This window comes from Suncus etruscus, chromosome 10 (genome assembly GCF_024139225.1).
Source record: "Suncus etruscus isolate mSunEtr1 chromosome 10, mSunEtr1.pri.cur, whole genome shotgun sequence".
Classification (NCBI taxonomy): Eukaryota; Metazoa; Chordata; class Mammalia; order Eulipotyphla; family Soricidae; genus Suncus; species Suncus etruscus.
The window spans coordinates 27,959,403-27,978,572 of NC_064857.1; the positions used below are offsets into that span (position 1 = coordinate 27,959,403).

The 19,170-nt window shown below is 35.6% G+C and overlaps 1 protein-coding gene across 1 annotated transcript in view; it reads right to left on the minus strand.

Annotated features, from left to right (window-relative positions):
- The window catches only part of PREX2 (phosphatidylinositol-3,4,5-trisphosphate dependent Rac exchange factor 2), a 304,551-nt gene that overhangs the window by 93,613 nt on the left and 191,768 nt on the right, over window positions 1–19,170 (minus strand). The window contains exons 26-29 of the mRNA XM_049781797.1: window positions 7,466–7,645; window positions 3,997–4,091; window positions 1,506–1,588; window positions 631–721 (exon numbers count right to left, since the gene is read on the minus strand). Coding sequence (XP_049637754.1) covers window positions 631–721; window positions 1,506–1,588; window positions 3,997–4,091; window positions 7,466–7,645 — 449 coding nt within the window. The remainder of the gene's footprint in view (window positions 1–630; window positions 722–1,505; window positions 1,589–3,996; window positions 4,092–7,465; window positions 7,646–19,170) is intronic.

Below are 19,170 nucleotides of genomic sequence, written 5' to 3' on the forward strand. Positions count from 1 at the left end.
CCCTCCAAGTTGTGATCAGAAGGTGTGGGGCCAATTTACAGCAATATTTGGCCAACCAACCTAGAAACTTCAGTGTCAGGGCTTAGAGATATGAAAGGCCTTTGGACTGTACATAGTAGTATTTAGGGGGTCATGTGGTGCTGGGGATAGAACTCAGAGTCCTGGGCCAGCACTCAAGCCTTAACAACAATTTCCCTGAACCACCTTAATATTATTTTTGTAACTAGTATACCTCAGGGAACAGTTACATGAAAGCTTTAATTTCAAAATCTTAATCTAGTTGTCAATAAATGACAGCTATAGATCTTATTCTTCAATATATCCTCTACTAGTAGAAACAATCCAGCAGGAATTATACTTGTTTTAAGTAAATACAATTCAACATTAATATATCTTAATGAACGCAAGTAGAACTTGCCAGGTTTTGTGATGGGCATCACAAAATTAAAGACTTCAAATAAATCTAAAAAGTCAAAATAAATTTTTGTCCATTTAAAACTTGTTAAAATATTGAAAAATTGAAATCATGAAGCATGAGCAACCAGAATGATTTTTTATACTATCCTTCATGACATATATCTCTCGTTTTTGTTTCCTAATTGCATATAACAGTGTTTTTTAAAAACCCACCTTGTAATCCTCGCCCTGGTGTGAGGTACTTGGTTTGCTCAAAGGCCCTCACAACAGCTTGTCCTTTTAGAAGATTGGTAATCGAATCCACCTATAATGACATAGGGAATATATTATAATAGTACATAATAAATTTTTGAAAGAATAGAAAAATACATTTTTCTTAAAGGAATAATTATTTTAGAAGCTTCATAATGAAGCCTTATCATATGTTTGTGTTAACAAAATCAAATTTATTTCATAGAAGAAATACAGTTCTACAATTATTAAATACAACTTAAACTGTTGGGAACCAGAGCAATAGCACAGCAGGTTGGGCCTTGTATGAGCATCCCATTTGGTCCTCCACGCTAGCCAGAAGTAATCTCTGAGTGAAGAGCCAGTATTAACCCCTGAATGCTACTGGATGTGGCCAAAAATAAACAAACAATAAAACACACACAAAAAAGAACTTTAACACAAGTTTTGGAGATATCTTAAAAATTGTGAAACATTAATATGAGATAAAAGACAGTCTTGTTCTTCATGAATTTAGAGTAAAGTTCAATACAAATATAAAGAATTCTGAAAACACAGAAATAGAAAAAGAACTTGAAGTGATAAAAACCTCATATGTATATATAATATATGTGTATATAAATATATGAAGTCCTTATATATTTTATAAGGAATATTTAATATTTGCAATAATTCCTTGGGTTAATTATCTAAAGAAGTCTATATTTCCTTTTAAATTATGTAAATTTAAGTAAAGAGACTGAACAGACAGACTAAAGTTTTCCTCACCTTACTCCAAGTTCTTTACTATATCTGAAAATCGGAGTTCTGACGAGTTAGTTTGCAAAAAACATTATTCACAAGTAATACAAACATACCTGGCTGAAGAGATGTTCAAGGCAACTATGTATCTTGTCCTGTTTATCGTGAGAAATGCGAACACTTAGGGGAAGCTCATCACCTAGACATGAATTCAGAAAGGTCAAGTTTAATATTTCAAAATATTTTAATTTAAATTATATTGAAAATAAAGCAAAAGGGAATTGGTGGATGGAAACCTGTGAGGGGAAATCTATACTGGACACTAGTGGTGGGACTGATATTGGAGTACTGTATCTAAAACCCAGTAATCAGTAATTTTAAAATCATGGTTCTGTAATTAAATATTAAAAAATAAGTGAGACGGAGAGATATCACAGAGGGTACAGTGTTTGCCTTGCATTCATCAACCAGGTTTGATCCCTGGTATCCCATATGGTCCACTGAGTCTGCCAGGAAAGATTTAAGAGAGCAGAGCCAGGAGTGACTGCTGAGCACCACCGGTGGGGCTCAAAAATCAACCAACCAACCAATCAATTAATAAATAAATTAAACTTGGGCTGAGCAATATCACAGCAGATAAAAATTTGCCATGCATGCAGCCAATGTAGATTCAATTCCCAGCATCCAGTATAGCCCCCCCCCCCCCCAACCTGCCTGGTAATTTCTGACCACCAAAGCCAGGAGTAATCTCTGAGCACCAATGGGTGTGGCACAAAACCCAAAAGTAAATAAATAAAATTAAATCAAAATAAAGAAACACAAGATCTAGTTACAAACATTTAGTCTTCACATATAGAAAAATAAGGTCAGGGCCAAGGTGATAACTCAAAAGGCTGGATGAAGCACATAATTTGCAGAGATGTGGTCTAGGTTTGAACCCCAGAACTGCAGGATCAATTACTCCCAATTGATCACTGTTCCAGAAGTACTCATAAATACCACTAGGATTTACTTGGTGGCCCCCAAGCCAAGAAGTAAAAAATTAAAAAAAAACACATAGGGGTTAGAGAGATAGCATGGAGGTAAGGTGTTTGCCTTGCATTCAGAAGGATAGTGGTTCGAATCCCGGCATCCCATATGGTCCCCTGAACCTGCCATGAGCGATTTCTGAGCATAGAGCCAGGAGTAACCCCTAAGTGCTGTCAGGTGTGACCCAAAAACAAACAAACAAAATATTTAAAAAAGAAAAAAAAAGAAAAGAGAGATGAGGAGAAAAAGAATTCGCCAAGATTCTGTCTATTGTAAATAGCACTGCAATGATTATCCCAGATGCCCAACAACAAATGAGTGGTTAAAGAAACTGCGGTACATCTACACAATGAAATGCTATGCAGCCATCAGGAAAAATTAAGTCATGAAATTTTCCTATACATCAATAGACATGGAAAATATTATGCTAGGTGAAATAAGTCAGAAGGAGAGAGGTAGTCACAGAATAAAATCACTCATTTGTGGGATTTAAGAAAAAAAAAAGACTTTGTTATAATAATACCCAGAGACAATAGAGATGAGGACTGGAAGGACAGGTCACAATATGAAGTTTACCACAAAGAGAGGTGAATGCAGTTAGAAAAATAATTACATAACAACTATCATGACAATGTTAATAAGAGAAGTAGAATGCCTCTCTCAAATACAGGGGAGGAGGGAGATGAGAGGCATTGGTGGCGGGAATGTTGCACTGGTAAAGAGGGGTGTTCTTTTTTTATAACTGAAACCCAACTACAAACATGTTTGTAATCATGGTGCTTAAATAAAGATATTATTTTAAAAAAGAATTCTCTGAAATATAAGTTATGATGCAAATTATTGTTCTTTTGAAACAGAGAGGAAAGCAGATTCCCCATGTCAAGGATTCTTGGAAATGGTGCGTTTTGCTAATATTTAGCAATTAAAAATTGCATATTTTAAAATAAGATTTGTTATGCTATATAAAATGTTTTCTTAGCACTCCAAGTAGGTAAGCCATATTAAAGCCAGTTGAGTCATACTATATATATATATATATATATATATATATGTAGATGGTCCTGGTTCAACCCCAGGACCCCAAGTGTGGTCCCCCAAGCTCTGCAGAAGGTAATTCTCAGCACAGAGCCAGAGTGCCCAAGTGCTGCCAAATGAACCCCCCCCAAAAAAAAACAGAAAAGGTAATTATATATTATGCCAGTATCACTTCTCTCCATCACCCATACAAAAGACTAACTCAAAAAGTTTGATCTGGCATAATTTTTTTTTATTTTTAAGCCCTTCTTTCCACCTTTTCTTCCAGATTCTATGCATGTTTTAGTCATAGCACATGTTTTCTATTTTCCTATCATCCTATACAGCACTAAAACCACATAGCATGCATGGAAATAAACATTCCTTTCCTTCATATATCTGTCAGTCACAGTTCAGAGAGATTTTGCGAAGCATAGTAACCTTAAATGCAGTTTGTGTGGCTACTATGAATAATAAATAAAAACACATGGATAAAACAGATTACCCTTAAAAATATCTCCCAGGGCCCAACCTTGAAAGTGTATGCGCCCTGACCACACATACCTGAGTCCATCTCATCGCTGTGAAAATAGGAGCTGCATTGGCTGCTGCAGATGCTGGTGAAAGATGCAATGGAGTTCCGGTTGCTATTGCAGTCACTGCAAAATATAAATATGTTATTTGGCCAAAACCTCCTTGTTCATGAATGGAGACATAATTTATATGTATAATTGATTTTTTAATATTTATTTCTATTATTTTTTTTACATTGTTTTAAAGAAAAATGTGAGAAAATTATATAGTTTAGATTCATATTGAATCCTTTTCCAAATTTGCTTATATCACATAATCTATAATCCAAAGACAGAGTCAGTGAAGCCAAACTTAAAACTTTTCATGTTATATAAGTTGTTAGCTAATTTGCTATTAGAGTAAAAAAAAATCTTGTTTCCTGACTTCTGCCCTTCAGTTCTTTCTGTGAGCTTAAAGTTTAAATCACCAGTTATTCTCCAAATTCTCTCAGGAAGCAGAGAAACCTTATCTCCACCTGAAAGCTCTGTAGTGAGTGCTTCATCTGCTAAAACTTTGGTTATGGTAAAAGTATAAAAAAATGAATGGTTAAAATGTCTCTGCATGCATATGGTCATATTACAGACAAAATAAACTGTGCAGAATACTAAATGCCTTTTTACACTCAGAAGAAGCAAAAGAGGAGCCTGTTTTAACTTTAAATACATTTTAATTTTAAATGTATTTTTTGTTAGCATAGAGTAATGCAAGGGTAATTTTCATTATTTAACACTAGGTAAGGAGGTATTTTTAGACAAGTCATTTCCCACTGGAAAAAAAAGCACACATTCTTATTGAAGAGCATGATGTTATCCATGGGAGCTAAAAGTAAATGAAATGGCACCAAGTATTCTTTCAGTTCATCTTTTAAGGCTGGTTTTGAGTCTGTAAAATTTCTGAGCTGTTGTTTATCTGTGAACCTATGTACACTTTCTTCAAACCTGAATGTATATCTTATTAGATGATGTACTCTTTTTTTTTTTTTTTGGTTTTTGGGCCACACCCAGTGATGCTCAGGGGTTACTCCTGGCTATGCGCTCAGAAGTCGCTCCTGGCTTGGGGGACCATATGGGATGCTGGGGGGATCGAACCGTGGTCCGTCCTAGGGGCTATTACCAGCAAGGCAGACCTTACCTCTAGCGCCACCACGTTGGCCCCTAGGTGATGTACTCTTGGCAAACATTTATTTTCTTGAGTTTTGTCATATCCCACAACTGTCTTTTGCCCTTGAGGATTGCTTGTGACAAATCTGCAGTAAATCTTAAAGATGTTCTTTTGTATGTAATTTTTTTTATCTTGCTGCTTTTAGTATTCTGTCCCTGTCTGTGATATTCATCATTGTGGCTAGGATGTGTCTTAAGATGCTTTTCTTTACAACTCCTTTAACTGGTAGTTTTTGAATTCTTTGAATTCATTTGGAACAATAAATACCCACAATAGCTAAAGCAATCCTTGGATCAAGAATACAGAGGTCTCGCTTTCCCTACTTTAAATTGTATTACAAAGCAATAGTTATTAGAACAACATGGTATTATAATAAAGACAGACACTCAGATCAATGGAATAGACTTGAATATTCAGAGGATGCAGGCATACAATCAATTAATTTTTGATAAAGAGGCAAGAAAAGCAAAATGGAGCAAGGAAAGCCTCTTCAACAAGTGATGTTGGGACAAATAGTCAGCCACATGCAAAAAAGCAAGTTCAAACCTCTGTCAAATACCATGCAAAATGGTCAAATAAAAATGGATTAAAAACCTTGATATAATTTCTGAACTTATAAGGTATATAGAAGAAAGTATAAGCAAAACATTCCATGGCATTGAAACTAAAGACATCTTCAAGGAGGAAAAAGACTGTCCAAATAAGTGGAAGCAGAGATAAACATACGGGATTACATAGAGAAATTGTGAAATGATGGAGAATTACTACAATGGTTAGGGAGCTTGCCTTGCACACGGCCAACCTAGGTTCAATCCCTGCCATCCCAAATGGTCCCCTAAGCACCAACAGAAGTGAATGGGCACAAAGAGGAGTATGCTTTGAGCAGTCTTGGTGTGGATAAAGAGAGAGACAGAGACAGAGAGAGACAGAGACTGAGAGAGAGGGATGGATAATGGGAGGGAGGGAAGGAAGGAGAGAAGAAGGAAGGAAGGTGGAAAGAGAGAAAACCAGGCCACCTTTTTCCACAGTGTGATTCAGATTTTTCACCTTTTCAGATAGGTAAAGGTTTTAATATCACAACCAGAAACGTATGTGCTAAACATAAATAGCAATTTTATAATAAATAAGTATTTATAACTTTTTCATTATAAAACACTAACAAACAGAAGAGACTAAAACTGTCTTGGACTTCAACCCACATAAATGACAGAGATGATATAAAGCTACTCCATCTTATGGGATGTTTGCACAGTCCTCAATGGGGTGTGGGAAAACTGCTCTCAATGAAGGTAGATCATTGCAGTTTGTCATTTGGCATTTCGTAGAAAGATGACAAACTAGATATTCAAGATGTTATTGGTAGAATTTCATTTCATTCTTATATTGAAGTCTAACAAGTAGCATCCACGTTACAGAAGTTATTAAGTAAAATAAAGAAATCAAGGTAGGCACTCACGCAACAAGGTTGTTGACTCTGTAAGCAGAACTTTGATGGATGTAGACATCGGGTGAAGAGAATTCAAAGGAAAGAGGAGAGAAGTGAACTGCAGCAGGTACTTCCCGCAATAGAAATATATGTGGTTAACAGATTGCTGACAAATAGTCCCAGAGATGAACGATAATAATTTTGTGTCATTTATGCTATTAAGTTCTTGGTAGTTTGGCACAGCAAATCCAGAAATTTAATAAGGAAGGCATGTGAGAGGGAAAAAAAGACAGACAGGTCTTCACAGGACCAGGAAATTTTGAGGAGAGAAGCAAGTCAAAAAGAACACCTATTTACTATATTATAGTTCAATGATCAAAAACAAATATTCAGTGATGGGGGATTTAAATAGACATAATATGCTTCTTTGGAATATATATTACATAATCAGTCAAAGGAAAAAAGTTTTTTCGAATTAGATAGACTAAGAAAGAGACAAAAATCAACTCCAGGGACAGGAGAAAAAAATATAGTGTTAAGGTCCTTGCCTTGCACAACACCAAATCTATTTGGCTAGGATACCAGATGTGAACCTACAGAACAGCCAGAAGTGATCCCCGAAAACAGACTTGATTCTGAGAAACTCCAGTTATGTACCCTTCCCCCTCCAATAATGCAAAATTTCCAAATATTTCATGTTATAAATGAGAAAAATTTCAAAGACTGTTATATGTAATATCAGGTGCTACTTTGTGAAAGCAATAAATTAAACAACAACCCAACAGTTTTTCAAGTCACTCACTTTCCTGATGAAAATTAGAGGCTCACATTTGACTTTGTTGACAGCCTGAGTGTAAGGAATTAATGAATTACCTGTAAGAGTCTCTGTTGCTGATGGTGTCATGACCTGAATCTTCCTGCTCTTCTCCTGCCACATTAAAACAAACTCGCTTGCAATTTCTTTCTCCTTTCTCATTGTCACTGTCAGTTGGAACGACACACTCTGAGGTCTTGCGTTCTAATTTAGGAGAATATGTAATTGAAGACAGAAGGCTGCAATATAATATTCAAGAAAATAATTAAATGCTTGTTTTCACACTGGCTGTCCAGATAACCACCTTCCTTACTGAACATGATAGGTTTACTAATATTTCTGGAGAGCTTCCATATTTTACATGTAATAACTATTCTGTAGCATAAAATGACTCTCACACAATATTCATTTTTTTCTTTTCAGATAAATAATAATCAAAACAGCATCCAATTCAAAGTGCAAAGCTCTGCTCAAGTATTGCTGCTGCCATTTATTAACCTTATGATAATAACAAAGCCAAGTGAATTCCCCTAACATTTGTTAAATGGGAACAGAAAGAGTAAAAAGCCCAAATGATTGCTTTGAGATCAAATGTGAGTGGCATGTTCAGCAAACATTGGCTGTCACATCACTCTCTCTCTCTCTCCTAGCCAGCATCATGGAAGGACATTATTGGGGAAACTGTAAAGTGCTCTTTATATAAATAATATATAGAACACTTATATATCACTGAATGGGTTTTGAGATGACCGTTTATTTACTTTCTGATATAAAAACACACCTAGCCACATACACAAGCTTTGGGATTGTTTCAGACGTTCTCTATTTGTAGGAAGCATCGAGTTATGTAAATATTATGGAGATTGTGCATCCCATGGCCAATACATTGAAGAACTGTGAAGAGGAAGAATTATTCCGCTTGGCTAAGGACCAGAACATCATCTCTGGCTGACATTAAACTTAATTTAAACATTGACTAGTACTCATTCTACCACTTTTGACTTGAGTGATAAGCTATAAAGTAGTATACTAAGACCAACTCAAAATCATGCAAAATATACTATCAGTCTTTCCCACTAACCATATGCTATAAAATTTTCAAAACAATTCCAATCTGAAGAACATATCCATGTATGGTTTTATCAAATAAAAATTGTCTTCTCACTTGCCAAGTACACTCTTCTCCAGTCAGTATCCCATATATACCTAGCTTAACACATACAGCAATGTCATGTTTGTAGCATTCCAAGAGTATAAAAATACTGTATATCTTTGATATTTTATAACACAACACCTTTCAGTTAGTAAATTGATACTCATTAAGTGATTTAATAATGAGAATAAACACAGAAACAGTTTTTTAAAGATGCTATTAAAGTATTATTTAATGAAGCTAATAAAAAACTTAAATTCACCTGGAGGAAATAACCAACAATAAAATATTTACAAATGTAAAAATAAATGTAAAGTAAAGGAAGTGGGAGCTACAACTCCAGATAATAAAATCAGGTTAAGCCTTACTGTGATATTCTATTTGAAGAAAAATCTGGCATTTAAAAACACAAGTGAAAATGAAGAAACTGTACATTGCTCAAGGACCTATGAATATTTAAGTGACTGAATTATTTCAAATGAATTTTTTCTATTTGGAAAAATGCTTTCTTTTTTTAAACATAGTGTATATTTATTCATACCCTCCACAATAAAGATTAGAACATTAGACTAATTCCAATTATTCAAATTCCATACCCAGTGTTCACAGCAATGAACTCTGAATACCAAAGAGAAAAAAGACACAGGAGTGAGTTCTCATTTTGTAGAAGCTCCTCTGTGTTTTATGTATCTTTTAAATTGGAAGCCAGGGGGCTAAAAATAAACAATTTTTTCAGTTACATGAATTGTATTCACATATTTGCTTTTTTATTTTCAACAGCTGCAGTCATGCTTATACTGACCCTGTGGGAACAAATGCTGGGCTAATAAACAAATGATACATTACACTGACTTTGAAAACATGTTTTGCATTAAATTTCTATATTCTTTAAGAAATAAGGGTCAAAGCAGTTGTAGCACAGTGGGTAAAGCATTTGCCTTGCACATGGCCAACTTGGGTTTGATTCCTGGCATCCCATATGGTCCTCGAGCATGCCAGAATAACCTGAGTCCAGAGCCAGGAGTAATCCCTGAGCAACGCCAAGTGCAGCCCCAAAACAAACAAACAAAAAAAATGAAGTGGAAAAAAAAAAAAGAAAAGAAATACAATGCAACTGAGAGAGAAAAGAAATGGAGAGAAAGTATAGGAATGAAGGCAATTCAGCACCACATAGTTACCCACACACTGCCAGGAGTATCCCTGGAACCACTGGTTTGGTGCAAATGTACATAAAAGTAAGCATTCTCTCAACACAGGTACATCTAGAAATCTTTTGCTTTTTGGGGGGGGGGCCACACCCCTTTGACGCTCAGAGTTTACTCCTGGCTATGTGCTCAGAAATCACCCCTGGCTTGGGGGGACTATATTGGACGCTGGGGGATTGAACCGTGGTCCATCCTACGCTGGTGCTTGCAAGGCAGACACCTTACCTCTAGCACCACCTTTCCGGCCCCAAAATCTTTTGCTTTTTATATACAAAATGTATTTATTATGTCCTCCAGTGGACTCAATTCTGTGATTTAGCTATCCTTACCATTGTTCACCATAGCTGAGCTCTTATGCCAGTTTCTTTGCTAAAGACATAACAGGCATTAATTCTTTAAGTTTCTAAAACCACATTATGAAGTATGTAGTATTGTTATAGCATCATCATAATCCCCATTTGGAGGTGGGATGTCCAATAAAGAATCTATGTCTCTGCATGTCACTCACATATCCTGGACTGGAGAGGTGGTCATTGGTATATTCACATATCCCAGCTCTCCTAGGCACCGAATGGGGCAACCTCCCTTACTCCTATGAAGAAGAGCTATGTAACTTGCTTTGGCCAATACAGTGGGTGCTATCTGCCTCATTCTCATTTTCTTCATAAACAATCAAGAGACATTCCATCTGACAGAGACACTGCCAGCCTGGACAGGAATAAGGGCAGAGTGGAAGAGGAAACTTTGGTTACAGATTAAAATGAGGTGAGTATGGAAGAAACTAGTTCTTTAAAGTTTATGAGGCTTCAAAGTTTTTGTGACAGTTAACAATGAAGGGAATAAAGAATAATTCTTACACATAAAGCAGATGTCAATGGAAACATGACACAAGCGACTGAGACACAGAAGCATTTACATAGGTTTGAACTGTGTATATCCACTTACACAGATTCTCTTGTGAGCAGATAATGTAAACTTAACACAATATCATCATTGATACTCTCAATAATTTTCTTTTCTCTATTTTACTTAATTGTAAGAATATAGGATATTGGTCCTGGAGAAACAGTTTATGGGCTTTCATGAGCACAGACTCACAAGTTGAAATCCTCAGTGTTCCCACAATCCTGGCATCTCTGACATTGGAGCTGGGCAGCTCTAGTATGGGTGATCCTTAGCACTAAATTTCTGGCTATACAACAGCCAGGGTGAGTTAAGTACCATAAAAAGGGACATCACACCTCTGCAAGCATCACAAGTAAAACAAGGAGCAAGTACCATGGCCAGAGTACAATCTTGAAAAGTTACATGTATAAACACTGCAGTGACTCCAAGAAGAACCACAACTATAACTTGCCTGTATCAGCTAGGAGTGAATGCCCTAGCAAGTATGCATGTAAGTACCATAATAAAAAGGTTATAAGCCTTGGTGTGCACTCCAGCCAAGTGTGCAAGCTCCAGAGCTAAATAAAAATGAGTGAGCACTATTATCAGGCATGTGTGTGACATGCTCATCTTAACACCATTAACAAAACAATAAAAGACATGGAATTTTAAACATTATAGGTTATGATACATATAACACAAAATTAGAGATCAGAAATATAGTGCAGTATTTAAGTTGGTTGCCTTGCATACAACTGACCTCAGCTAAATTCCTAGAACTGCATAAGGAACTTCAAGCACCACTAATAGTGTTCCCTGAACACTTAATCATAACAGCTTCAAGCACAACTGGGTATGGCATAAAAAGCAAAAATCAAATCCTCTCCGCTGAAAAAAAATAGAAAATAGGTGTTCATCAAGTATTTCTGTATATATGACAACTATTCAATAGCATGCTATTAGTTGTCAAGCTTAGAGAAGAAACCAAAGTTAAAAATGGGTTTTCGGGGCTGGAGAGATAGCATGGAGGTAAGGCGTTTGCCTTTCATGCAAGAGGTCATCGGTTCGAATCCCAGCGTCCCATATGGTCCCCCGTGCCTGCCAGGAGCAATTTCTGAGCATGGAGCCAGGAGTAACCCTGAGCACTGCCGGGTGTGACCCAAAAACCACAAAAAAAAAAAAAAATGGGTTTTCAACTGCTGGTACTCAACACCCGTTCCTCTGTGTTACTCAAGAGTTAAATGTATATGAGGATCTGTTTAGGTCAGTAGAGTTCTAGCTGTAGTTTCTAAGGGGTCCAGGTTCGTATCTGCCATTGGTGGATCACTGGTATGCCTAAAGGCCAACCATGAAGCCAACAGAGGAAGGATCCATCAAATGTTTGTTATGTTCCAAAGCAAAATGAGACTAGTGGGACTTGAGTCGAGTAAATAAGTTTGGAATAGGGCAGGAACAAATCCTGTTAGGCAGCACAAACCACTATAATTATTTTGCTATTTTTATTGTGTTGTTATGCCATTAGATGATTTTTGTGAGAAGAATAGTATGAATTACCTTTATAGAACTTATGGCATCTGCTAAATTTAGAGCCATAAATTCCTATAACATACATGAGGGAATGTAGTGATCACTTGTAAGGAGGTGGGGTGTGGATCCAGTCTGAGATTAAACTGATAGATCCTGATAAGAAACTAGTAGGGTTAGAAAGCAAAGACAAAAAACAGGATGATCTCACTTATCTGTGGTATATAGAATAACTGGATGAGGAAATGTAATGTAACAAAGAGCATATGCCTAGATTATCATTGACTCCAGAGCAAAGGAAGTAGAAAAACAGAAAAGGAAAGAAATCAAGGGGGAAAGGAAGATGAGAAAGGGAAATGAGAAAACAAGAGTCAGGATTCAGTTATATTAGTGATGTGAGAGAGTGGTATAGTTCTACATCCAAGCATAGACTCAACAGCAATAAAAAACATGAGATATAAACTGAAATTATCAAACTTTGAAATGTGCCTGTCACTGTGACAGGCAAAAGGTAGGGTGGTTAAAATAAAATGCAAGTAATGGAGCGACACTAGTGATGGAAATTGATGTTGAACTATAATTATATGCCTAGAATTATAAATAATTTTTAAATCATAGATCTTTACTTAATTTTAAAAATTTAAATAAAAAAGACAAGAACAAGAAAAATCAGAGGAGACCTAGATACATATTGGCTGAATAAACAAAAGAGAAGGGAAATGCTTTTTGAAAAGGGGAAAAGCTTTATAGAAGAGTCAAAATAGAATTAATAATGAGAAAAATCTAATAATTACACTGAGAACTATAATAACAATGTGAATGAATTAGGGAAGTAGAAAGCCTATCTAGAGCACAGACTGGGGTAGGGTGGAGAGGAGGGACACTGGGGACATTGGTGATGGGAATGTTGCACTGGTGAAGAGGTGTGCTCTTTACATGACTGAAACCCAACTACAATCATATTTGTAACCAAGGTGTTTAAATGAAGATAAAAAATTTTTTAAAAGTTCTAAAATACAATTTTTATTCAAAATGCTCTAACTCACTCAAAGCTCTGTAAATTAAATAGTGATATTTCCCCAGGTAATAAAGATAAAGACGCTGAATCCCTGGGCCTCCAAGAAAAATAAATGAGAAAATCTGTAACACAATTGTGGAAGCAAATTCAAGTTCTATTTGTGATGATATATTTCTTTTTGTTTTTGTTTTTGGGTCACACCCAGCAGTGCTCAGGGGTTACTCCTGGCTCTACACTCAGAAATCGCTCCTGGCAATCTCGACCATATGGGATGCCAGGATTAGAACCACCAACCTTCTGCTGGAAGGCAAATGCCCTACCTCCGTGCTATCTCTCTGGCCCCACATTTCTTTTTCATAATACAAATCACAGACTTTAAGGTTGATCTAAGTTAGTGCAAAAGTAGGAAACAGTGCTTCTCTCTATATAAGCACCTAGAATTTATAAAGCTGAGCTGGATATGGTGGATTTCATAAAGCTAAATTCTTTTTTATTCATTTACCAGCAAACTCATTTGGGAAAAAAATAACTCACAGGTAATTCTGCCACCAGTCCTATCTACTATGCTACAACACAGTTTATCACAGTTCTGGGGCACTGGGAACAGGCAAATTGAGAGTTTTTGTTTTATTGTTATAGTTATTGTTATTGTTCTGCCATTTTATTTTGGGTGCTCAGGGCTTACTCCTGGCTTTAGATAAAGGTTCATTCCTGGCAATGTAAGGAGGGCCTTATGGGGTGCCAGGTATGAAGCGGGGTTGGCCGAGTGCACATTCTGAAATGTCCTATCTTTACTGCCATGTAATACTTTTATTCATTTGCTTCTTATAAGAACACATCAGCTCTTTTTTAAATTCCATCAAAAATATTAAATTCTTGTCATTTATTTTCCCATTATTTTAATACCAAGTGTCATTAAACTAGGAACTAGCACATGGCTTTTACTTCCTAAGAATCACAAAGTCTACATTTAATTATAATTATGTCCTTATTTTCTGCTACGAGACTGGAAGTTAGTCCAGTCTCTAGTTCCATCTTTAAACTGACCTTAGGAGGATTTAGTAGAATGCCAATGTGCTAAAGAAAATTGTATTTCTGGAAGTGTTTTCAATTCACTGGGGAACCAAACTCCCTTATCAGACAAGCTCAGCATCAAGCTCCTTTATAGAAGCAAAGACAAAATATGATGATGTGTAGTGGTTCCCCTTAAAATTTTGGAGAAACAGCTGAGATCTACATCTATACTCAAAAAAAAAAAAAAAGACAATTCTGTCTGACCAAGAATACTTACTACATGGTGAGAAAATTGTTACATATTTGGATTTTTAAATATGTTCTCAAGCCCAGATCAACCTTAGAATCTCTAATACTAGAGCCAAGGCATTTGCACAACAGCATTCTTTTGAAGGGACTGTTTGCATGCTGAATTATGGAGAAGATATTTATATTTAGAATTAAATTACATGGTACACACAGAGAAGACCAATGGAGCTTCTCAAATCATTTGCTAATTTCATGTCACTTTCAAATATGCATGCACAGTTGGGTAATGAAGGGGAAATCTTAAGTAAAAAATAGGTGATCCTTTTAAGTAGTTTTGGCTAATAGAGTTTAACTCTTTTCTATAACTAGCATTTTAAATAAAAGATAAGTAAGACAAGTAAGGAGCTTGGGGATAAAGTAACTGGCTCCTACCATTTTCCTGAAAACATGCCTACATTAACAGAACTTTATAAGTAAAAGCAATGAATTAAGAAAGACAAAGTCTGGACATTTGCCCAGCAGTACTGGATATCCAACGCATTAGAGGCAAAGTCCCTGAGGCAGTGTATGTTCAGGCTCATCAATAATCTTGCCATGGACAAAGGAAGGACTCAACTGAAAAGCAGCAATAATAACTCTTGTTCAAAGTGGATTTATGGGAATTGGACCAGATGGTCTCCTAAAATCCCTCTGAGGTACAGGCTGCATGATTCAATGCCACAATTTCTTGCCTTATTAAAATTCTTCTTCTTAAGTACATCTTAAATACTTTAGGTTAAAATCTGGTTTCTAAACAGAAGAAAACATCATTCATTTACCATATAAAGAAAATTTAACTCCCTAAAATATTTACTTCCCTGTCAATTATTTAAAAAAAAAAAAGCTCAAGTGCTATACAATCATTTAAAAATAATCAACTATTCTAGCAATTTCACAATGCTTGATTCATCTGTAGCTTGGAAACATATATAAGGTTATAAGCAATGTTTAATAATTATGAGAGCTGGAGCAGCAGCTCCAAACAGAGTTTGATCCCTACTGTCCTAGATGGTCCATAAGGACTGCCTGGAGTGACCTAAGCAAGAGACAATAAGTACTCCTGGGTATGGCTTCAGAGCCAAAAATAAAACTAGTGTGTTAGATATAAGAAAGTAGGCTATAGGGGCTGGAACAATAGAACAACAGTAGGGTATTTGCCTTGCATGCAGCTGAACTAGGACGAACTTGGGTTCAAGTCCCGACATCCCATATAATCCCTCAAACTAGGAGCAATTTCTGAAAGCAGGGCCAGGAGTAACCCCAGAGTGTCACCGGGTGTGGCCCAAAACCCAAAAAAAAAAAAGGAAAGAAAGAAAGTAGCCTTTAAATTCAAAGTTAACTAAGAAAATATTAAAATAATATAGCTCATTTTCAATATTTAGGACCCAAAGTGGGTAGGGCATTGTTTTGCATGTGAATAACTCAAATTCAATACCTGGCATCATATCATTCCCATTCATGCCTGGAGGGGGTCCTTATGTTTAGAGCCAGAGGTAATGCTTGAGCATGGGGATGTCTCAAATACAAAAAAAATAAAAATGGTTTTTCAATACTTAAAAATAATCTTAGTTTTATAATTCATCTTGGGAGTACTCTCTAAGAGTACAGCGAACAGGAAGCTTGTCTTGCTGTGGCTGACTTGGTTTCAATGCCTGGTAGTCCATATAATCCCAAATCTGACCAACATTGTTCCCTTAGCACAAAGTCAGAAGTAAGATATAAACACACACACACACACACACACACACACACACACACAAAAGAAATATAATGTATCTAAATGGTGATTGTGGTGTTTATAATTTAAAGGCAAGTAAAACAAGATAAAGTATCAATGAAGACTTCTTTAATATGTCTATAGGAAACATTTAGATTTAAGCTTTAATTTGTATTTATGTCAAAGCCAAAGTAGTCATGGAAGTCTGAGATGGTGATGATAATGATGTCTATGTGAACTAAATAGGACACATGTGATAGAAATGCAAGTCTATAAATTTATAAAGAGAGCAACAATAAAATAGTTCAAATATTTTGCTAAATTTAAAATTTTTCAATTATTTTAATCTATTGAATATGAATAGTTAATAAACATGATATGCACAATACTAATTTATTTTTGCTTTATTTTTTATAATCTATGCTATAATTATGTATTTTTTTATTTTTCTTCATTCTTTTTTATACATGAGAAACTGCTACTATAATCCCATGTTTGTTTGTCTGTTTTTTCCCCAAAATATTGAGGTACCATGTTAATCATCACAATTCATCACAATATGTCTCCATTTCCTTGTGTCTGCTTTTATTTCTTGAGGCAGTGTTCTGTAGTTTTCTTTACATAGTTCTTTTGGTCTTCAATTAAGTTAGCTCCAAGGTACTTAATTTTCTGAGGCACAATTGTGAATGGGATTATGTTTTTAATATCTTTTTCTTCTCTTTCGTTATTTGTACATAGGAAAAACATAGAGTTTTGAATACTAACTTTGTAGCCTGCCACTTTATTCTATACAAGTCTGTTGTTTCTAGAAGCTTTTATTTTTTTTGTGAAGTCTTTAGGATTTTTCTAAATACAATTATCATGTCATCTGCAAACAATAAGAGTTTGTTTCTGGGCCGCACAGCGGTGTTTGCCTTGCAAGCAGCCAATCCAGGACCAAAGGGTTGGCTTGAATTCCGGTGTCCCATATGGTCTCCTGTGCCTGCCAGGAGCTATTTCTGAGCAGAAAGACAGGAGTAACCTCTGAGCATCGCCGGGTGTGACCCCAAAACAAAACAAAAAAACAAAAAACAAAAAAAAAAAGAGTTTGTTTCTTCCTTTCCAATGTGGATGCATTTGACATGTCTTTTTCTTGCCTAATTGCTACAGCTAGTACTTCCAGTACTATAATGGAATAGAAGGGGTGAGAGGGGGCAACCTGGCCTTCTGACAGATCTTAGAGTATAGGCTTTTAGTTTTTCCCATTGAGTCTAATGGTTGTGGCAAGTAGCATTGACGATATTGAGCAAAGTTCCTTCAATTCCCATAAATTGAGAGTTTTTATCATAAACAGGTGTTGGACCTTGACAGATAAATGCTTTGACCTTGTCAATAGATGTGCTCTCACCATCTATTGATATGAATATATGATTTTTGTTTATTCTTTTATTAAAATGATGTATTATATTGATTGACTTGTGTGTTAAACCACCCCTGCTGCCCTAGAATGAATTCTACTTGATCATGGTGTATAAGCTTCTTGATGCTTTGTTGGATTCTATTTGCTAGCATTTTGTTGTGAATCCATGTTCATCATCAAAGATATTGACCTATAATTCTATCTCTCTTTTTTTGGGGGGGTATGATCTTTGTCTGATTTTTTTAACAGAGTAATACTGGCTTCATAGAAAATATTTGGAAGTAATTCTGTTTCTTCTATTTCTTGGAAGAACTTGAAAAGGATTGGCAGTATATCCTCTTTAAAAGTTTGAAAGAATTCAGAAGTGAATCCATTTGGACCTGCGCTTTAATTTTGGGAAGCCTTTTGGTTACTCTTTCAGTTTCCTCAATAGACTATTCTGTTCAGAAATTCCATATCATCATGGTTCAATCTTGGAAGGTCGTAGAAGTTCAAAAATTCATTCATTTATTCCAGGTGTTCTTGTTTTGTGACTTAAAGATTCTGAAAGTAGTCTCTGATTATCCTTTGAAAATGCACACATTTAGGGTAATAACTATAAAAATCCCTACAACATTTTTCAAAGTGGACCAGATGCTCCTAAAATTCATATAGAGAAATAAAATTTAGGAATAATAAAATAATCCTTGGCAAAAAAAAAAAAAAAAGATGGGAAAACTCACTTTCCCCAACTTTAAACTGTACTATAAAGTAGTAGTTCTTAAAACAGCCTGGTCTTTAAATAATGAAAGACGTTTAGATCATTGAATAGACCTGAATATCAGAATATGGACCCACGGTTATATGAAGTTAATTTTTGATAAAGAAGCAAGAAATACAAAGTGGAACAAGGAAAGCCTTTCAACAAATGGTGCAGGGAAAACTGGTCAACAACATGCAAAATATTGATGCACCTTAAAACCATCCTCAAAGGTCAAATCAAAATAGGTTAAAGATCTTGATATCAAATATTTTCAAGTACATAGAGGAAAACATAGGCAAAACATTCCATGGTATTGAAGCTAAATACATCATCAAAGAGAAAGCACCACTGTCCAAACAAATAAAAGCAGTGATGAACAAATGAGACATCATTCAGAAGCTTCTGCATCTCAAAGGAAAACAGTGAGTAGAATACAAAGGCCCCACATGGAATGGAAGAAACTTTTCATCCAATACCCATCAGATAAAGGGTATATCTAAGATCTACAAGGCATTGATTGAACTTTTACAAAAACAAAACAAAAAAAACATAAAAAATTAGGAACTAGTGAACAGGTATTTCCTCAAAGAAATACAGATGGTCAATGACACATGAAAAAAATGCTTTTCAATAATTATCAGGAAGAAACAAATCAGAACAATGAAATATCATCTTACTGTACAGAGACTAGCACACATCACACATACCAAAAAAAATAAAAATGATAAAATAATAATGCTAGCATAGATATGGGGAGAAAGCAAGTCTCATTCACTGCTGGTGGGAATGCAGACTGGTCCAGCCTATTTGAAAAACAAT